The 20,791-nt window shown below is 39.8% G+C and overlaps 1 protein-coding gene across 1 annotated transcript in view; it reads left to right on the top strand.

Moving 5' to 3' along the window:
* The window catches only part of LOC136050322 (BEN domain-containing protein 5-like), an 842,375-nt gene that overhangs the window by 684,817 nt on the left and 136,767 nt on the right, over positions 1-20,791 (top strand). The window contains exon 9 of the mRNA XM_065739166.1: positions 16,169-16,280. Coding sequence (XP_065595238.1) covers positions 16,169-16,280 — 112 coding nt within the window. The remainder of the gene's footprint in view (positions 1-16,168; positions 16,281-20,791) is intronic.

Raw genomic sequence — 20,791 nt, forward strand, 5'->3', positions numbered from 1 at the left:
TACAGGATTGCTATGTTCTCTTTCTTGTTTGGGGCTACTTCACAAATTGCAAAATAAAATTGAAACCTGAGTAGGGTTCGCTTTGTTTAGCTTTTAGCCAAAAGTTGGTCATCTACTCTAGCCTTAGAGTGTCTTAGAGCTGTCTGTGGTTGGCAGCACAGTCCCAGGTGTACTAAGTTGCTGTCTGGGTGGATTTCTTTGTTAAAACGGGAAGTGGAGAGTGCTGGGAATGGTTACAGTAAGGTTGATCTGCCTTCCTTAATCTGTTTAACATGAGTCAGAAGGTCTGCATGACAGCTAGCATAAATTTACTGGCATTTTTGTGTATAAAGAAACTAAATAGAGTTGTACAGGCTTTTACATTGATTTGATGTGGCCCAGTGTTGTTGGGTCTGTGTGTGCATATTCTATTGGTGTATTTTTCCCACTGTTTAACAATAATTCTACCAGAGTTCTCTTAATTTTGAGATAGTTCCAAACTCAATTTTGTCTCATTTTTGCCTGTCAACCTGGCATTTGTTACGATAGAAGTGGATACATCTGTGGGCTGAGTTTGGACAGTGCTCTAGAAATAAATTCAAAAGCCAGACTTAGAGATAGCTCCCGTTCTCCACGTGTTATAACCAGTAAATAATAACTTTGCTCAAATGTCCCTTTCTTGTAGTGGTGCATTAGTAAAAGCTATGCACACCGTGTTTGCAATAGGAGTTTGCTTTTTACAACTTCATTTTTCAGTTTGAGCCACATTAGTCATCCCAGTGTGAGCAGCATAGCCACAGGGATGGCTGCAGAGCACATGTTGTAGCTGCACTGAGAATGCCATTGTTCACAAACAGAAGTCCTGACTTCTAAATCCAGGAGTAGGGGGGATCAAAAGAGCTGTGGTCACAAATTTGGAGGGAGAAGATTTTGTCATCTTTGAAAATTGTACCCAATTATTGTGCTGATTGTCTTAGGTAAGACTACTTCCAGTTTTCAATAATATGTTTGTGTATTGTTCAATACAGGGAAGCAGTTTCAATTATTTCTGAAGGAGAAAAAAGTTGATAATTGGCCTTTTTCTGCTTCACATCTATCTCTGAACTTCCATCTGATAGTCATCCTGTCAAAGTTGTCAAGAGAAGTAAAAAGCTAACAGCCTTTTAAAGCCAAATAAAATACTGTTTTCCAGTTACACTTGTGTATTGCATTCCTGGGAATAGGGGATAAATCTGTAGTGTTTGTGGGAAGTAGGGCTCCTTGGGTTTATTCGTTTCCTCCACACATGCACACACTGGGCGGTAAGCTGCTCTGCTATAATGAAGAAGGAGATGTCAATACTAATTTCTTTCTATCTTGGCTAAAGTTGCCTGCCTTAGTCTAGGACAAGTTGCTTTTTCGTGTCTGGAGATTGTTTGGTGAACCTGGAATGTTTAGTTATCCTGTGCCCACCTGACGAATGTTATTTGCTCTTTATTCCTGTCTTGATAATTACCCATGAGGAAAACACGAGTAAATTTGGAGCTGGATTTCTTTTCATGTAAATGAGACTCACTGAGGCCTCTTAATTCCTTACAAGAGTGTCTTGGATCTTAAATGTTCAAATGAAATTCTTGTGAGGATATACTGTTTTGGTACACTTGTTACTTACAGCTGAAGGTCTGTCTGGGTTTTTAGTGGGAATGACCTTGCTTGGAATAGCAATGTTTCCTTTGCTGGCTGTAACCCAGAAGCATGGAAGGATGCACACAGTCAGAATGAACCAAATATTTTTCTGCTTCTTGCAGGGAGGGATGTGATTTATTTACTTTTTTCAGAGACCTGATTTGCTATTTATGACTGTGTCAGACAAGTCCAGCATGATCTTGGATGATTCATTCAATCTCCCTCTGTTTCTTGGTCGTCGCAGTTGCAAAGTGAGACTAATATCATGCACCTGCCTTGCTGCAGCACTGGAGAACATTTCATTAACACTTGTGAAATTTTCCAAGAACCACTGAAATCCAAACCATCGATGCCTGAGTTTTAGGGGCTTTTATTAAGCTCTTGAAGTACCAGGTCTTTAGTTCTGGAAGTTGAGAAAACTGTAGAACTGTAATGTCTGAATGCAAAATCTCCATTCCTAACTACAGGTTATGGGAAGTGACTCATAGTTTAATAGACAGTGAAGTCCAGGTCAATGTTGGGTACCTAGACATAAACTAATTAGCCACATCATGCAGTGAAATGGTCTGTTTGATATTTCATTCTTGGGACCTAAGGGAGACAGAACACATCGGTAACTAAAATATGGATGGATTTCTGTGAGGGAGAGGAAAACAGAGATCAAGACAATGGATGTGATTACATTATCCTGCATGGTGAGGACATTGGGTATTTGTGCTTTCTGCCTGACCAGGGTTTAGATACAGGATGAATTCCTCATAAGATATTTTCTCGATGCATTTGAGGGTTTTTGTTTTTGTTTTTTCATCCTCTCTCCTACAGAAAAATGTTTCTTCAGGCTTTTTTTTATGCATAGTTCGTTAGAACGTGTTATTTTTGCTTCTGGTACTAGCATATGGATTTTTCTGTGTGTGACAAAATAGCACTTTACTTAGGAATTGTTGTTCCACCTGTTGCTCAAGATCCTCAGTTTTAAACCCACTCTTTAGTTGGAATTGCTTTCAGGCATCTAGTATAACACTTGACAATGTTACAAAGAAGCAAAAATTCAGCAGCGTAATTTCAAGTGTCTGTCCAGATATCAGACCTCTCTTTTCTGTGGATTTTTCTATCACCTTGCATTGTGCTAAACAATAATAATCCGTTCAGTCACCAGGAGTATTATATTTTGCTAATCTGTACTTATCCTTTGAAGCTATCTTCAGTATTTGGATAGGAAAAGCAAGCTGAGACCAGGGAAATACAAAGTGATTGTGACGTCCTTTTCCTTTGGAAGGAAGCACTTGGTGTTGTCTCTCTTAAATGCACATGCTTTCCGATATGGTCTCATGTTATTGATAATCACAGACTATTTCTGCGCTCTGCTTTTGTTTAGGAGCTCTTACAAATCAGTCTCATGAATTTTTCTTTCCTTCCAATGGGACAGTGGCATTAACATGCTGATTTCTTTGCATGGAAATGACATTAAAATATTATTTATTGTATTTAACTTCCTCTGTTGGGATATTTACTCATGGCTGTGTGGTGTCTTATCTTATAGCCTGACGGATTTCACTATGATGTGATTTATCTCATTTCGTGTACCTTTCACTCCATTTTTATCAGATGATTAGAAAACAGATGGAATTAATGGAAGAAAGTGCCTGTGTACTTCATCCGTTCAAAACAAAATTTTGCATAATAAAATACATACAGGACCTTGCCCAAATTTTTGAAAATATATTTTGAAGATGAAAAAAAACCTTATCTTTCTCCACTTGGATTTTTCATCTTTCTTCTCATCATTTCTAATCATGTTGCCTAAACTGCTTTCTCAGCTTCAAAAATCTTTCTGGAATTAAGTGGCTTCTGATTCTTGATAATGCAACATTTTGATGCATGTGTTTGTCACATCCTGATTAGAGTGGTATAACTCCTGCTTTCCTGGGCCAGACTCAAAACTCAATTCATAAAACAGAGTTTCATACAAGATTCTACCACTAGGATGACAAAACAGTGAGATTCACTTGTACCACACATAGTTAATCCGTTTTCCAGAGGCTGACGAGTGAAGTTGGATTGCTAGGGGTCTTTAGAAATGTTTTGCTTTCCTTTTTTGTGGCTCTGTTCTTGTCTTCCAGGCTTCAGTATATTTTCTTTGAAACATAAGAAAGCTATTTTCATCTCCTCTTCACTCTGGCCATGGAACGATAGTTTCCATGTGTTACCATTACAGGTGAACCACTTAATTTTGAAAGCCTTAAATTTGTTTACTTACATCTTCTCTTTCAAGCTCATTTGTGGTCAGGGTGACCCATTTCACTACTGTCAGAGTTTGTTTTATTTGATTAATTCCACCCTGTGAGTTTGAATGTGAATTTCAGATAGGGATACCACAGTGTTCTTGGCAAACATTCAGGTCAAGGCAGTAGAGAAGAACAATTTGATTTTGAAAGTAGTAAATTGCTCTTTTCTCTACATGCCTCCAGCAATCCCATTTCATGGGCCTTAAGAACAAGTTGCCTTGAAATTTTGTTCCAAAGGAAAAACAAGAGTCCACTTCCAAAATACTCCAAGGTGCAAAAACTAACTCCCAAAATCAAAGAACTGCTTCAGTCCACACTGGAAAACACAGCACTTGGATCCTTGTCTTAACTTGGGCAAACCACATACCAGCACCACTGAGTAGTTTTCTGATTGCCTGCTGAATATGGAAGCACTAACCCATGCAAAGTATAGCTGAAGGGACTGATTCCTGCACCCCACTGGAAAAAAGATGGCACAATGGGATATGGGTGGGAGCACTTAGACTTTGCTTCATCCTTTTAGAAGCAGATGGATCATGGATGTAGTCTGAACTAATATTCCTTGGCTTTGTCAGTGATGCTTCAAGACAAGCTTACCATGGTAACTTAGCATGCTAAACACTGCTGGTGCTGAGGCAGTAACAGCTACGCAGTGTTTCATTGCTTTTAATGTTGAGAGAATAAGGAAGCTAATGGGAAAGTCTGCTCAGAAGGTGGGATTTAGTTTGTCTGCTTACAGCTTAAATGAGTGTCTATTCAAATCTGGAACAGAAGAAAGCTGTCTAATCGCTTAATGATCACTACAAGATCATTGCACTGTCCCATTAAAACCTTAGTCCCATGTCAGCTTGAGTATGGGCAAAAGATGGATTTGTGAAAAACAGCATGTTGGGGGGGAAATAAAAAATTCATTTAGGCTTTTCAGATTCATAAAGAGCCTTAGCTGAATGTAAGCTCTTTAGAAGCTATTCCTGTGGCTTTCTCTAGAATCTGTTCACTCATTCTGAATCTTAACTCAGATTTTAAAAGGTCATGTTTGTTAAGGAGAAAGCAACATTTGACAGGGCTGACTTATTTTTTAACAGTCTCGGGGGTAGCAGGGTAGAAGAATTCCACTTGCAGCCCAATGAATGAAACAGGCAAGCTTCATCTTTGCTTCTAACTTTCCTAAGGCTTTAAACAGTTTTAAACATGTTCTCTTCGCTCCAGGCTCCCTACTTCTCAGTCTCCCTGTGTGTCTAGAGGACACCATCAATATCCTCCTCCCACCTCTAAATTCTAAGGATGAATTGTTTCATGTTTGTTTATGCTAAGCCATGAAAGCTTGAAATTGAAATCTGTTTGCTCCTCCACTTCCCACTCATATATGTTCTCATTCATTGTACATTTTTGCTATAGGATTGTATCTCAAGGGTGCTGAACTGTGTTAGACTGCAAATATGCATAAAGAAAAATAAATCGTTCCAAAGGCCTCTTGTCCTGCAGCTGGGTTCTCTGGTGTCTACTGAGCTAGCAGCAGTAATTGAAACTTTCCCTTTATTTAGAGATTTTCATAGAATTAAATGAAGAATAAGTTAATGTGAACATCTGGAGGTCTTCAATCTGACTCCTTTCTCAAAGAAGAGCTAGCCTTACTCTTATGTTTATTTCTTAGGGCTTTTTCCAGTCACATTTTGAAAGTCTCTGTGGATAGAAATTCGTGGGCTTTTGGTTTGTTTGGTGTGTTGTCATTTGCATGTTTTTGATGTTTGGATTCTCTACTGCCTAATAAAGTCTTACTTCATTAAATAATATTTTCTTCAGTGAAGATGACCACAGAAGCACCCTTTTTTCTTCTGCTTAGTTGTCTATCTTCATAGAAATTAAAGGAACTGAAAGTCTTTGATTTTATTGTCAAATTTGGTTGAAATTCATCCACTGACCCCAAATTTCAGCAGAAGATAACATAGGCATAAACAGCAGGACCCGAGCAGCTATTTCCTTTAACTGAAAGAACACTAGTCCTGCAGCATGCATAAGCATGTGAGCGTTTGTATATTTTATCCCTGAGGTCATCTTGAACTGTATTTCCTTCCACTGCTGTGGCATCTTAAATTTCATGTGATATAGTTGAGATTATGAATACTTGTTCTTTTAACAGAGGATGACATAGGCCAGCTTTTGAGCTTGTGGTAACAGGCATGAGAATTTCTCTGAGATGTTACTGAAGTGATTGTAAGTTTTCCTTGTAATGTTTGACTGAAGGGATATTGAAGTCGTACTTCAATTTTTGATAAGTGTTATACAAAATTTCTGGGAAATGTAACATATGGCTGAGTATTTGTTTCATTTTGCTGACATAATTTTAGTATGCCTACATATCTTAGTGCTTTAATATCCATTAATAATTTGTCTGATTGAATGGAGAGTTCGCTAGAAAACAGGATAGTCCATAATACCAGGGAGATGCAGTTAGACTGAAAGAAGTGCTCATCATTGACAGTTAGGTAGAAATCTGGCTGCTGAAGTTTGAAAGTGAAGTTTCTAAGGATGAGAAGAGATATAGAAAGCCAGATCCAGTTTATCATATTATCATAATTTCATATTGGATGATCTCTTTAAGGATTGCATAAGAAAAAGGCATCAGTTCTGCGTGGAAGGTTTAACTCAAGCAACTGACAAGAAACTTTTCACTCACGAATATTTAGGCAATGCAGTGGCTTTTTTGATTAGCAAGTGTAATGTGGGGAGTAGGGATAACAAGTGTGCTAAGAACATCTTCCACCTGTAATCTCTTCTGCTCTGCATGGATAAAAATTTCCAGCAGATTTAGTTTCATATGGTGCTTCATCCTCAGCTCCTTTCTTCAGATATTGCATGTCCTCATCAATGGTTGTATTATCCTATAAATTGTAGGAAATGGAATAATACTAAAAAATTTTATTGACTGATAGGCAAAACAGCTTTTTCTGGCCACTTTTCCCCCAAATGCTTGTTTTCTAAGGATAACAACCCAAAAGCAAATGCTCCAAATCCCCAATTTTCTTTTCAGATTTCACATTCTTATCAGGATTCTCAGACTAATCTTTCATTGTACCATTATTCATTGCAATGAGATGTTTTCAGTGCTCCAGAATCAAAATGTGTAGTTTCAGCTTGGCTTAGTATCAGATCACATTCTGCTGCTGTGTTGCAGTGATTGATAGAAGTTACAGTTTGAGTGCTTTTACACTCCCATTCTTCTGCATCAGACAAGCATCCATTTCAGACAACTGACCCATATCTCATGCAGTGGCACCAAATCCTCCTCATACACTGTTTTGACTTAGTAAGAGGAGATGCCATGTGGTAGTAAGAGAAATAAATGTTTTTCAGGAAGCTTGCTGTCTTGTAGTATGCTTAACCAATAAGACTGGTGGAAAACACAAAGCCAGTGTGATCTGAGGTAGAAACTGGTAATGGAACAGAGACCACTGTGCTGTCAAAGAGTTCCTCCTTCTCTGTGTTGTTTGGGCTGAGGCGAGGCAATGCCATGCCATGAGGCTCAGATGGTAAAACTCTGCCCCTTAAATTAAGAAGCGTAATGGAAAAGATCTGAGCCTGATTTAACTTCCTTTGAAAGTGTCTGGGCTTTCTGTTGATTGCAATCAAGAGGCAGATCAGGGCTTTATAGCTTGCCTGCCATCTTCTGAAATGTTATGTGACAAACAAGGCACTGATGTTATTTCAGTTATGAAATGTTTGTTATTTTATCGTAGCAGTGATTATGGGAAGAGCATTTGCATCATGCTCTGACTTTCTGGTGGACTTTGCAAAAGGTGAATGCTCTGGTATTTTGTGTTGCTGTTTTTTAACTGACTTGGCCACACTGTCCATTTGCTAATGTGCAATATTCAGCTGGCAGGTACTAAAACAACCTAATAGAATAAGGTTAATCTGCTCTCTTTAATTAGATGGCAATATGTAACACACCCAGTGGGCCAGATGACCTTGAAAATTAAAGTGAGAACAGAGACACATTTGAGAGGAAAAGAAAAATCTTTAGTTACAGTAAGCAGGGGGTTGAAAGAACTAGAGGAAATGCTGGCACATATTTGTGCGTGTCTATGTAGATGTGTTGTACGTATATATGTACATTTTAAATCTCAGAATTTCCCTCATAACCTATTCTGGAATATCTTATTGCTTTTAGAAGCATTTCGTAAGAGAATGTTAAGTGTGAAGTAGTGCAATCTTGCTGAAAGGGAATCTCACTAAAATTCAGACTATGTCAGGAAACCTTCCTGTAATTCCATAAACCACTTAATCTCCATCTACAGAGCCTGATATATCCCCATCATTGTAGTGCCAAAGTACTTCATAATCCTTCATGTATTTCCTCTTAAAACACCGTGGAGGGTCAGTAATAAAATTATTTTTACGAGAGGAGAACTTAGGCATTGCAGTTTTTCTATGGGCTGGATAAGATGTCCCCACAGTCTTATGTTACCACCCTAAGTGAACCACTGCGTTATTTTTCCCACTTCTTTAATATTATGAAACCTGTAGCTTTGTTCAGGTCTTTATGCAATTGTAAATTTACTTAATAGTGGCAAAGGGACTTTGTATTGGAGCACCTGGCTAATGGATGTATCCCTGATTCTACCTGCTGCTAGCTACTGATGAAAGGATAAGCTACTTGCAGGCAGTGTGCATGGATTCAGTATCCCTGTGCAGATACAATAAAAGGGCCTTCTCTTCTGCCAGCTCAAAATGGACGGATATTTATGTATCCAATCCAAAATATGTTTGCAGAATGAGCTAGCTGCAGATATGGTAAGTCTGTGCAGGACTAGAATCAGTATAAGTGGGAAATACCTAAATGTATTAGAGCCCATTAGCAAGCATAGTTCTAAAATGAAGCCAGCGGTCAAGCTCTCTGGTGCTGGGCAGTTAAATCATGCTAGTTAGCATTCAGCTGCAGGTTGCCAGTCTTGTGCTGCTTTTCTGTTTGCTGTCTCATCAGAATAGAGCACGCCTTCTTGACAGTTTTGGTAATAAGTCAAACTTGCACTTCAGGGTATCAAAGAGGAGAAAGCCTTTGAGCTGTAGAGATGGATTTCTTCTGGCTGAGTTTTGACACGGACCTATTGAAAATGTGTGTGTGTAGCATCAATGTATTAACATAAGTGATGGTTCTGGATGCAAATTGTCTGGCAGCCTGCAATGTAGTTGAGTAAGTGGTTAATGCTATACAGAAGAGTAAGGGCAAGTTCAGGCACAGAGCTAACCTCGTAGGGTCTCAGAGTTAACTGCAGCAGCACTGGAATCCCAAAAAATACAAAGTGAAATGGCTGAATTAAGGTATAACTGAAAAACACCTCAAACCCTTATATCTTCTATTAATATCTTACCATTTGATAGGGACGTTCACTTTCAACTCTCTTAATTCCTAATCGAGGCTGTGTTTTATATTCTGCCCATTCACATGATCATTTGGGGCCTTGGTACAGTCAGCTTCAGCTCAAATTGAAGCAAGTTAGATGCTGAATCTGTAGCATGCTACATCATATGAAGTTCTCTTAAATATCAGTCCTTGGCCTCTTGGATATGTCAATTTGAGTTAGTGGGTGCTTCTTATCTTAGTCAGTGTGTTCCCATGATTCTTCTAAGAACTGGGGACAGTGTAATTCCATCTTCTACCAGTGCTGCTGAGAAAAGAAGGCCATCAGTATTTTATACAGCAATTGTGTCTTGCAGTGCTAAGCACTTTAGGAAAGCTGTGAGGAACTGAATAGCTGTCTCTGGAACAGCTCTGAGCAGCATGCAGTAAGCATGAGCCTAGGGCTGCGTACTGAGCAATAAGAAAAAGGCAAAATATTGAATAATCCGCTCATTAACGAACAGTGTTGATCCTGAGTGTGGAATAAAGCAAGAACCCTGTGGAAAAACACCCTGTGCTCCCATAGTTGAAGGCTGTCATAATAATGACACACACATGGCTGAATGGAGGCCGTATGTGTCTGTGCAGCTGTGGCATATCCAAACTCCTTCTTAAGAGCCTGAATTTGTGACATTAAGGTTTGCTCCTTGAACTGCAGCCTTCCATGTGTAATAGATCTGACAGCAGGAGCTGAACTATCTTTTGGGGCATGTTCATGTAACACCGGTCTAGAGGGAACGCACCACTCCTTTCTTCTTGCCTGAAGGTGGAGCAGGTTAAGTAAGACTGCCAACTTCATCTGACAAGAACTACGTGAAATATATGTTGTAACGTGGGGAATGTTGGCGTACAGCTGCTGGAGCCCTCGCTAATGACTGGGAGGTGTCATGTCTTTAAAAGCGTGCCTGCCTTTCTGAAGCAGATATCACGTGGAAGATGAGAAGCACTGGGGAGACGGGAAAGGAAGACCTGGTGGAGTTTGGGCTGCAGGTAGCGCTCAGAGATTGCTAAATTAAACTCATGCGAAGCTAAAATTCTCCTCAGTTGGGTTGCAGCTTGTGATCTGTGATTTTCAGGTGGCTCTTGGGCTGCCTCAGGGAAGCTGCAGTGGTCAATGCCTGCAGTGGAAATTTTGGGGATCCAAAAGTTGGAGGAAAAAACTGCTGTTTTCTTCTTGTTAAGGTGAACTATATGTTTTGTTTTGAAAAGGCCAAACGATGAATCAAGCTTGAAAATGGAAGCACTGTAGGCGGTGTCAGTATATTGGTTAAAGCACCTGGGTGTGCAAGATTGATGTGCAGTGTGACTCAGCATGCTGCTGGGAGTGGGAGTCCCAGAGCACCTTCCTGGGGTGGGATGGAGAAGAGCTGCTCCTGCAGAAATCTGCGTGTGGGGCCAGAAACAGGCTGCCTCAGAAGGAGCTTGGTGAAGCAGTGGGCTGCCTCTCTGGGGACACGCTAAGAATGGTGTTCCTCGAAAAACCGAGAAGTGGACTGGAGTAGGGAGAAACTGCTGATGATCAGCTCTTACCACCTCACATCCCCAGAACACTCACAGGGCGGGATTCTCCTGTATGAGGGATGGGTTTTATTTCCAGTGCTTTGCTTTGTGCCCAGGAATCCTCTGGCATTTCTGAGCACCCATGCTGTGGAGAGAGAGTTTAGCACTGGAATTGAGATGTATCCTGCAGATCAGAGAAGGGAGTCTGCCCATGTCAGGTGCAGAGGCATATCCTCCTTGGTGAGTGTGTCTGTAACGCTTATTACCAGCTCTGAGAAATGCACGTATTCATCGGAAGGAGAAAATATCCCTTTGTGTTTATTCTTATTTAACATTGTTTACACAGAAAATGGAGAAACACATCTTTAACCGTCATGTACTATTTAAAATTATGTCAGTACACCATGCAGCTCTCATTCTGTAAACATCTACTCCACCGTGTGGTCTCTGGTAGCTAATGCTATTCTGCTCTGTATGGCCACTCGTGTTCTGCCTGGAGCACACTGCAGTGGTTATGTTAAATAGCCTTTGTGAAGGTTTCCAGAGCTCTAAATTAAAAATGCAGAAAGCTCAGAAGGGGGGAGAGAGAGATGGGAGAGGGATTCTTTGTAGCTGGAGTGTTAGAATATCTTGCTACCTAATTGCCTTAGAACATGTGGTCTTGAATGAATCCTCTTTAATGAATAATAGGCAAATGCATAAATCGCAAACCCCAAGCACCCAAATGATGAAATGTGCACTAATGAAGACTCTGACTTCTCCGACAACAGCAGGTGTAGAGTTGATTTGTAAAACGTCGTGAATATAACAGGTTTAAAATGATATATTTATTAAAAGAAACAAGTCTTGCATGTGTTCCTCTTGCTGCACAGCTACTCTTCCCGCATGATATTGCAGGCTGCAGACTCTCAGCAGTTTCTTGCTGGTACTCTTGCCTCGAAGTGCAACAATGGAGACCAATTACCCTCTGTCTCCACTTGTATTGCAATAAGCCTGAGGTCCCCCCACTACCTTTTCAATTTCAAATCCTAACCCTGTCAGTAGTGCCATTTGTGGATTTGAACTCCCTGGCTTTGTGTGCAGCATTATCTAGAGATTCACCTGGTACTGATCCAATGAACCAACACAACCTTACAAAGCTGAAGGGAAGAGTGTAGAGTTCTCTTTGTATTAAATCATATGCCATGAAAAAGGATTCCTTTAACTCCTCTCCTCCATTATTCTCCGTATCTCACCTTGTGGAAATGGGTCTGTTAGTGAGAGACTTGTACTCACGTGGTAAGGAAAATGAATGGGGGGCAGGGGGTGGGAAGAAGAACCCAAGTGAAAGGAAGGCAGAGGTCCCAGAGGTTTCTGAAACTTGAAGATTGCAGAAAGTAAAGACATAACTTGAAAGAACAGAAAGCAGCCCTAACAATAAACCTAGCATATGCCTTGATACTAAACCTTCCTCTATTCTAGCAGTGGATGAGAATGTTTTCATTACAGCAGATGCCTAAGAAGTCTATAAAACCTCTGATGAATTAAGCCCCCAGAGGCAAGGAGGTTCTGTCCAGACAATTGCCCAGCAAGCTGAATGCAGGTCTGAACATTTTTTTGGTTTCAGTGAGTTGAGCTGGTAACCTCTTGAGATCTGGCTGTCTCCCAAGCAGGGAGGGATAAATACTGAAAAATTTTCAGTTTCCATTTCAATTTTGAAGCTCATTTGCTTTGACTGAATTTGTACTGTGTTTATGTAAATTTTTAAACACTGTAATAAATTTATCTACTGGTAGAAAATAGAAATTTTGGAAAAAGACGGAAGAACATTTGTGAAAACCAAATTCTAATTCAATCAGAATAATGACAGAACCTGATCTAAATATAAATTGTCACAAAACAAAAAACATGGTGAGTGGCATGTATATCTAGTAAACCCTAACCACCGCAATCTGAAATTTAAACAATTGTTAATGGCTTAAATATTTTTAAATGGCGTGTTGTTTTTATCAACAATTATTCTGTAATACAAACCCCAGGTTTTCGCAGTATGAATGATGACTGCAATCAGGAAATAGCAACAGTTTCCTACTTTGCTTGTTGTAGGAAGCTCATTTCCTCCTGGTTATGCTTTTCTCTAACCAGTGAGAGTCTGTACACATCACTCTTACCTGTCTCCAGGTCAATGTTATCTTCCACGTTCATTGACATGGCCTCATGGGATGGAGTATTTTCCAACTCCCTTACTCTGAAGATGTTTGCCTCCTTCACCTATCTCTAATTTTGATACCATTTTTGTCCTTTCTTGTACCTGTTGGAGCCTGTAACACCTCCTGTTCTGTTTTCTTCCTTATCACTTTTCAAATGTAATTCTTAGACCGCCCTTTGTTAGAATTTATCTAGCTTTGTTTGTGTCACTATTTTTTTCTACCTTCTTATTTTTACACAGAACACATTAGTTTGATTGCTGCACAAAATAAATCTTATCCCAGCAGGAAATATTTGGAAATCCTTCCCCAATTTGGGAAACAGTTAGTCATATAAGGAACCATACTGAAGCCACTTGCAGTCTGAGTAAGGAAGAGATCTGGTCTTAAATATTGAAAGATACCCTGTTATATTGGTACATAGCTGTTTGCCTTTGTAGAACTGCTGTTTCCATAGATTACCTATATTCTCACTTCGCCTACTCAGTGCTTAAAGGAACAGATAAATAGTTAAGCAACAGGAATAGGAAAGCAATGCGTACTAGAAATGAACTGTTTAAAGGTTGGTAGGGAGAATTTCAAAGCAGTGCAAGACGCAGTTTTTAAGGTATCCTGTTCAAAATCTTGCATTGGAGGTACTACCACAAGGGAAATCGCATCATCTGGGAGCAAGAGAGTATAATGAATGCAGGATCTGTAATAGGCATGTGGGAGGCTCTTGCCATATGTTTTGGTCATGACCTGATATACGTAAGCTTTGGGAGGCAGTTCTACGTGTAATAGAGTAAATAGTCAACAAGGAACACCACTTGATGTTTCCTTAGAGAGACCACGAGTTTGCAACAGATAAATAAAAAAGATGTGGTAGATATAAATGTGTCTTTAGGCAAAAAGAAAATAAAAAATAGACTTGAAAGAAAAAAAAAAGAAAAATTTTACCCTGTTCCTATACTGGAAAGAAATAGTAATGCCTCCATCAGAGATTGAATTAATTGTCGTTAAATTGATAAAGATGTGATATCACATCAAAGATGGGCTAAATGATATTTGGAAATTGATTTAGAATCCTAATAAATAGAGCTCAGAGGAGCTTCCCAAATAAGTAACTTGTTTGTCAAGTATTGCTTCTTTCTGTTTATAAAGACATCTTGAGCAAAAGCAACTATCTTCAACTGTTCTTTTTGCTTGAACTATGAGATTCGTCACCAAATAGAGATTCACAGAAAATTTAAATATTGCAAAATGGAATGCCTTGGTATCTTACATAAATTAAACATTGCTTATTTCTGTTCCCTGTAGGGATAACTTATACAATGTTATCCAAAAAGTCCCAAGCCCCAGATATAATATTGATAACCTACATTTGAATTTAAAAGTTTGCTTTCACTGCTCTGTAGCTTGTCCACTTCAATGTACGTTGGAGCCATATGCTGGTTTTCTATAGCATTATTGGTCTGAAATATTTAAATGGGAGACTTCAATCATACTGGTATATGATTTGAGGTTCTGATCTCTTAAGAAAGTTGTCCTGCAGGGTGTGCATGCTGTTTTCTTGGGAACTGTTCCAAAATATAATAAGATTCATTATGATCACCACATCTTCTGTTAGTTAAGTGAAAACTCATTCCTGTGATTCTGCACTTCTACCAGTTTTATCCCAGTGTAATTCTACCCATGTTGCTGAAAGTACTTCTGATTTTGTATCAGTGTCTGTGAGATCAAAAGGAAATAGGATTAGGAGAACCAAAGGAGAGTTTACATTGACCAGGGGAAAAAAAAAAAAAAAGAACAAAACCAGGAGAGATCTTCTGTAATGTTTTGTTTTATGTTGGGATGCAAGCAACGGCCTTGGTTGTCTGCAAAATTGCTGGGATGTCCAGGGAAGACACACAGCTGTTCTGGAGATGAGCAGACTTGTAATGGCTGCTTTCTCTACCACATCCTGTTTTCAACCTCTCACCATTCAATATTTCACCTGTCTGTATGAAGCTTTTGCTTGGGATTGATATACACAGTTTTTTTTCAGCTGCTAGGAAAGTGAGAGTATTTTCCTTTCTTTTCGCCAATTAAACTAATTCTTTTCAGTCTTCAGATTCTTAAAATTTGTATCAAAAGATAATGCCACTGGAGTAAATCTCCATTGTTTACATAGGTGTGTTTAAAAGATTAAGGCTGAACAGACATTTTCATAATAGACCAGGGATCAATGAAAGCCCTTGTTTTCTCAAGAAGATTTAAAGCTTAGCAATGAAGTTGATTTTTTTTCTTTGTATTATATAGAAAGTTGCATTTCTGCCTGGGCTTTTATTATTTCTGTGGACTTATATGACTTTTCATAAAATTCCTGAGATGATCTCAGTTCCTCAAATTCTGCTTGAGGTTCACTGGTCCCAAGCTCAGCTTGAGATAGTAGAAGGGACTTATCTCTTACCTTGTATCAGTGGCCAGGGATTGTTTGCGTGATCTCTGCAGTAAAAAGGGAACAATTATCTCCTACTATTTATGCCTCTTCCAATTTTTTAATTTCTCAGGCGTTTCCCCTACCAACAGACCCAAATTTCAATGGGGCTTCACTCAGAATGGAATATTACTCCATGGGGCCAAGAGCAGTAAAATAAAATGTACAAGCGACGTACTGATGGGAATATGAGTTAGGGCAGGAAGGGGAAGCCAAGGTGGCATTGTATGCTTCACTGTCCACAAGATCCAATGGCCAAAAAGCATTTTAACTTAGTGTCTTGGCTGGCTAACTTATTTGCATAGGCAATTGCAGGAGGGGAAGAAACTAAGGCCCTGGGTTAGTGGAACAGTGACATTCATGCTATAAATCCTTTAAGCACGTACTTAATGGGCATTGATTTCAATGCTCTTAACGGCTTTGCTGAGTCAAGGCCTGGCTGAGGGCAGAGTAAAGACCTGAAGATGCCCTTCATCCTTGTAGCTCTGGATCTCCAGCTGCAACACGGGTACAGATAGGGACCCTAGGCTCAGGCAGGCTCCTCCACAGGGACCAACTGGTGGAAGGGGAAGGAGAGAGGGGAGAGGGAGCATCTGTGCTGGGAAAGGGAAGAAGGCTGAAGGAAAGATAGTTCTACATCTGAAGCCAGGAGATGCTGAAGCCTTATCTATGTGTTCATTTTGTGTGCACACAGGTGTTCTCTGATGGGTTTCGATTTAAACCGGCACTGGGCAAATCCGTCCCCATGGGCTCATCCCACCCTGCATGGAGTGAAGCAGCTCATCGTTGAGATGTACAACGACCCGGTGAGTGAGGAAGGGAATGCCAGAGCAGCCATTCACCTCAGGTACAGACTGCCTCCTCCTGCAGGCATCATGCAAGCTGCCAGCAGCTCTGACATGGCTTAAATCCAGTGTCAGGCCAATATAAGAGAGAAGTAAGCAAACATCACCCCTACTGCACGTGACCAGGGAACATCTGAAGTGTCTTTTTGGTTGCAGAAAGCGTCTGAGTGGAGAGAGCAAGTGAAATGAAGTTCAGCCCGGATTAAATATGAAGTAATGCTGAAAGCAGAGCCTAAATTCAATTGAGCTGCTCTAGTGATGTCCTGGGCTGGATTTGAAACAGCAGGCCCCCCAAATTGAATTACTGAATGGCATGGATGCTTAATCCAGAGCTCCAGCAGGGGTTGCTATGTAGCGTGCAGAGCGGGGGGGGATAATATTTGCAAACATTATATAAATACACACGCATACACTCATGCTCACTCATAGAAGCAGAGGTGTTCTTGAAGGTGAAATCTTAGCTAATCAGAGGGGATGGATTGCAGGGAATATGGAGAAGAGAAGTGGGAGGCAGGCAGATAGCTATTGAATGTTTGACATCAAAGTGCAGAAGTATTATTGAATGTGGCACCTAAGAAAAACTGCTGAACAACGATGGAGATGGGTAGGAAAAAATCACTACTGAGAAATAAGAGTAGATCTTACAGCTTATTATTTTATTCTTTATGGAATTCTTGATATTCTTTCTTTCTTTTTGCTTTGCGTTATAGAGACAGCATTTGGATCTTTATTTTTCATGGAGGCTTTTTTTTTTCTGATAGTGTTTTGCTTTTTAAAAAAGAAGAGACCTGGTTTGCCTTGTTAATAAAGAAAGAATATTTTTACCCCTGGCTACATCTTATGTAGAACAAGAGCTAAAGAGCTACTTCACTTCAACTCCTGGTTCTGCCAGTACATCTTAACTGGACCTTTTCAGATAGATAGCAGTAACACCTATAAAGAAAGGGCTTTAGGCACAAAGAAGACAAGTTAATAGTTAGTGCCTTAAATAAGGGGAGGAATCCTATTGGACGTAAAATATTTTCTAAGGCTGCTAATTGTTTGGCTGGCATTTTTTTCTGTTCTGTTTGTGCCATACCTAGTTCTATGCCTAAACCTTTTAATCCATCCTGTATATTAGAGTGATGATGATGGAATGAAACGAAAGGAACATTCCAAATAGTTTTATCTTTGCTACTCCAAAGAGCAATTTTCTTCTAGAAGGCAGAACAAAAAGGGACAAAAAGGTCCTTAAAAATTACAAGAGGGTTGGGTGTAGGGAAAGGACAATAACTAGTAAAGCAACACCTCCTATCACTGTTAAAAGACACAATTAGTAAACTAAAGCTATTCTCGGGAGAAGAAAAAAAATCTTTTCAGCTTTGTCCCATCCCTGGGAAGCTTTGAAAACTCTCGTAGTTTCCTGTTGCCCTGTGTGCAGAGAATCAATTTATTTGCTGTGGTAGCTGAAATGAAAAAACAGAAGAAATCTTTGGTTGGAGTTGTTATGAAATGGAAATGTTTTTCTCCTCGATCTCTCTTTCTCCTACCCCTTCCCAGTGATCAACCTGAGATGAACCAGTTCCGATTCATTTCCTTCTAAGAAAGGAGTTTTTCAGACACAAATGTAACATTTCATTTTCAGGGTTATTTAATTTTAAAAATGCTATTTTGATTATTATTATTATTATTACTGATTAGACTTCTAGCAAAGTCCAGATGTCTCTTCAGTTTTGTTTCTCAGTGAATTAGCTACTCACTAAAAACTCCTTGTCTGGTTTTATGATCCCACATAAGTACCATTGCTTTGGGCATTTTTAGAGACCTCTAGAAATACAGGGTAGTATAAGGGATTATTGTTTAGTTGCATTTTTTAAGGCAGAATATCTGTATTTAAAATGTATTTATATATCCAAAGTGCTGGGTCAGAAAGGGAAAACATGCCAGGTGCCTCAGACACTACTGACAGAGTGCCAGAATAAAAACCTGCTCTGAACCAATTGAGACTGCTGAAACTTGTAAGTACTGTCCATGTGCAAAGTGTACCTTTCAGATGGGCAGCACGGGATGGCTGGTTGCATGCACAGGTGAGCCAGTAGTAAGGGGCTGCTGTCAAACCATGATGGATAGGAGAATCTGCATCCACATAGGTCTGTCCTGTCACCCTTCCCCCCACTGGGGAACATGAAATGAAATAAAATGCAAAGTAATGATCCCTGCAAAGTACTGTAATAAAAAATAACCTCCATCCCTTCCCCTCTAGACAAGATCTGTCACGAGGAGCTGCCCGCAGGAGATTATGTTCTTTAAAGCAGAGGAAGTTCAGCTTCGTGTTGCTATTCCAGAATGGCTTGGTGCAGGCCCCTTAGATATATTCATTCCCTTAAATCATTTAAGGAAAATTAGCTGCCATAAGAGCATAAAACCACATTTTAAGTATTGCTGTATAGGAGGATTTTTCTTCTGCTGCTGCAGTATGAAAGATAAGCTGTTTCCTTTGAAAAAAGTTCATTCTGGAGTGGGGAGGATGACTGATGCATAAATAAGTCAAGTGGGTGTGAGGCACATACACAGTACCACATGATTCCAGCATTACATGGTCTAGGCCAGAGTGTTTGCTGTAGTTACTGTATAAAAAATAAACCGAAGCATCTCTAGTTCCCTTTTGCTCTGGCTTTTACAATGTGTGCTTAAGATTTTTAAAGTTTCAAATTTCATAGTGACCACATGTTTAGGAGGAAGTGGATATGTCAAGAAATTGGACTCCAAAAACTTCCAATCGTTCTCTGTTGCTGATTTTGAAAGAGTCACTCGTGATAGTAAGTCACTGTCATATTGCTGGCCTGTTTGAATTGAGGGGGTACTCCCAGCTCTGGATCTAGTTTTCACAGTACTGCAGGTGAAACTGAAGTGGCAAATTTGTTCTTCATCTTTTGCTAATGGCTGAAGATATTTCTATTTACAAGTGCCTTTCCCTGCCCATACTCCAGACATCACTGCCTTCCCATCTCTGCAGCTGTGATACATGTAGATCTTCCCGCTCTTCCTAATTGGGCCAGGGTAGATGTATTTGCTTGGAACATGAGTGGTGTATTTAAACCAATTCAGCTGACTTTTGCCTGAAGTACCTCAAACAATGCTCTTAAGAACCTTTTCAGCAACTATAAACAGTGCGACCAGAAAGTTCTTGTAGGGTGATAACACACTTCATGTAGAGAGCTGTTGGGAGAATAGATGTCTGTAGCCCAGGCATATAAGCACAGCTGGATTTAAATAAACAGTCTGATTGACTTTGAAGGGGTTCCTTGTCTGCTTATTTAAGCAGGTGTTTTAATGTTTTGGATAGGGGATCGGGTACTCAGCAATGGCAAGCCAGAGTATGGATGGTCTATGGAGATGAAACAGTGCTTATCTCTGAGATAACACGAAGCTTCAGAAATAGAGAGCAATAGAACTGCTTGATTGACTGGACAGGATTTGCATAGCCATACAGCATCTTTCCTGAGGAGCAAATAACTCTTTAAAACAAATTCGCTGAGTGAACTTTGGTTGCATACTCAATGGCAGCTCAGTCCCCTTGAGCGTGTACACTTTTATATGATCTTTAATCATAGGGGTTCATTTTATTCTCTTGGTCAGACCCTTGCCACACTGAATTCTCCAAATGAGAAACCTTCCCACAATGAGCAGCTATTCAGAGTCTTGTTTCAGTAGCTTCAGTGTTTGTTGTACACCCTTATCCTATATTTACTGTGTGCTATTCTGGTCCTACACTGAAGGTAGGATGGCTAATCTCTTTGTGGGCTTTTTATTTTGCTTATTGCTACACCATGAGAGCATTTCAGAAAAATTAATTATTTTTTCTCGACATCTCCATGAGAGACAATTACATTGTCCTCGTATGATTCAGGAACAGAAGCAGAGACAGGTTCAGCAGAAGCACCTACTCATTTGACGTAGGTAATTTAAGATGACTGGAACCAGATTGGTTTCATGTCATTCACTTGTTTTCCATTGCTTATTGTCATTGACTCTGGAGTCCTACGTGCAAATGTTTCCAGTATTAGACACTATTAATCTTGTGCCCTGAATGAGCTGGAAACCTGAAAAACAACAACAAAAAAACAAACACAGAAGCCCCAGCTACCTGATGCATGCTCACTATCACCTCCTTTGCCACGCACACATGTACCAAATTCTTAAATTATTTTTATACAGGAAACATTTCCCTTTCAATTCCTTGCTTTGAAGTGTTGCAACCTTTGCATACTTTAAATATCGTTCTGAATGAAAGCTTTTCTTGATTCAAAACCAAACACGCAGCTGAAATGTAACCCCAGCGTGCTCAAGTCTGAGTTATCTGCTGGGCTGGAAAATTTGGGTGCACCACACAGACACCTGCCACATGAGCTGATGAGTTAGCTGATGGCAATATACTGCTGCTGTGGACTGGCAAATGGGAGGGAAAGGGACACTTTACCTGTGGGATTTGT

This window comes from Cyrtonyx montezumae, unplaced genomic scaffold, assembly GCF_038088225.1.
Source record: "Cyrtonyx montezumae isolate F1298 unplaced genomic scaffold, pur_monq_1.0 scaffold_1, whole genome shotgun sequence".
NCBI classification, from domain to species: domain Eukaryota; kingdom Metazoa; phylum Chordata; class Aves; order Galliformes; family Odontophoridae; genus Cyrtonyx; species Cyrtonyx montezumae.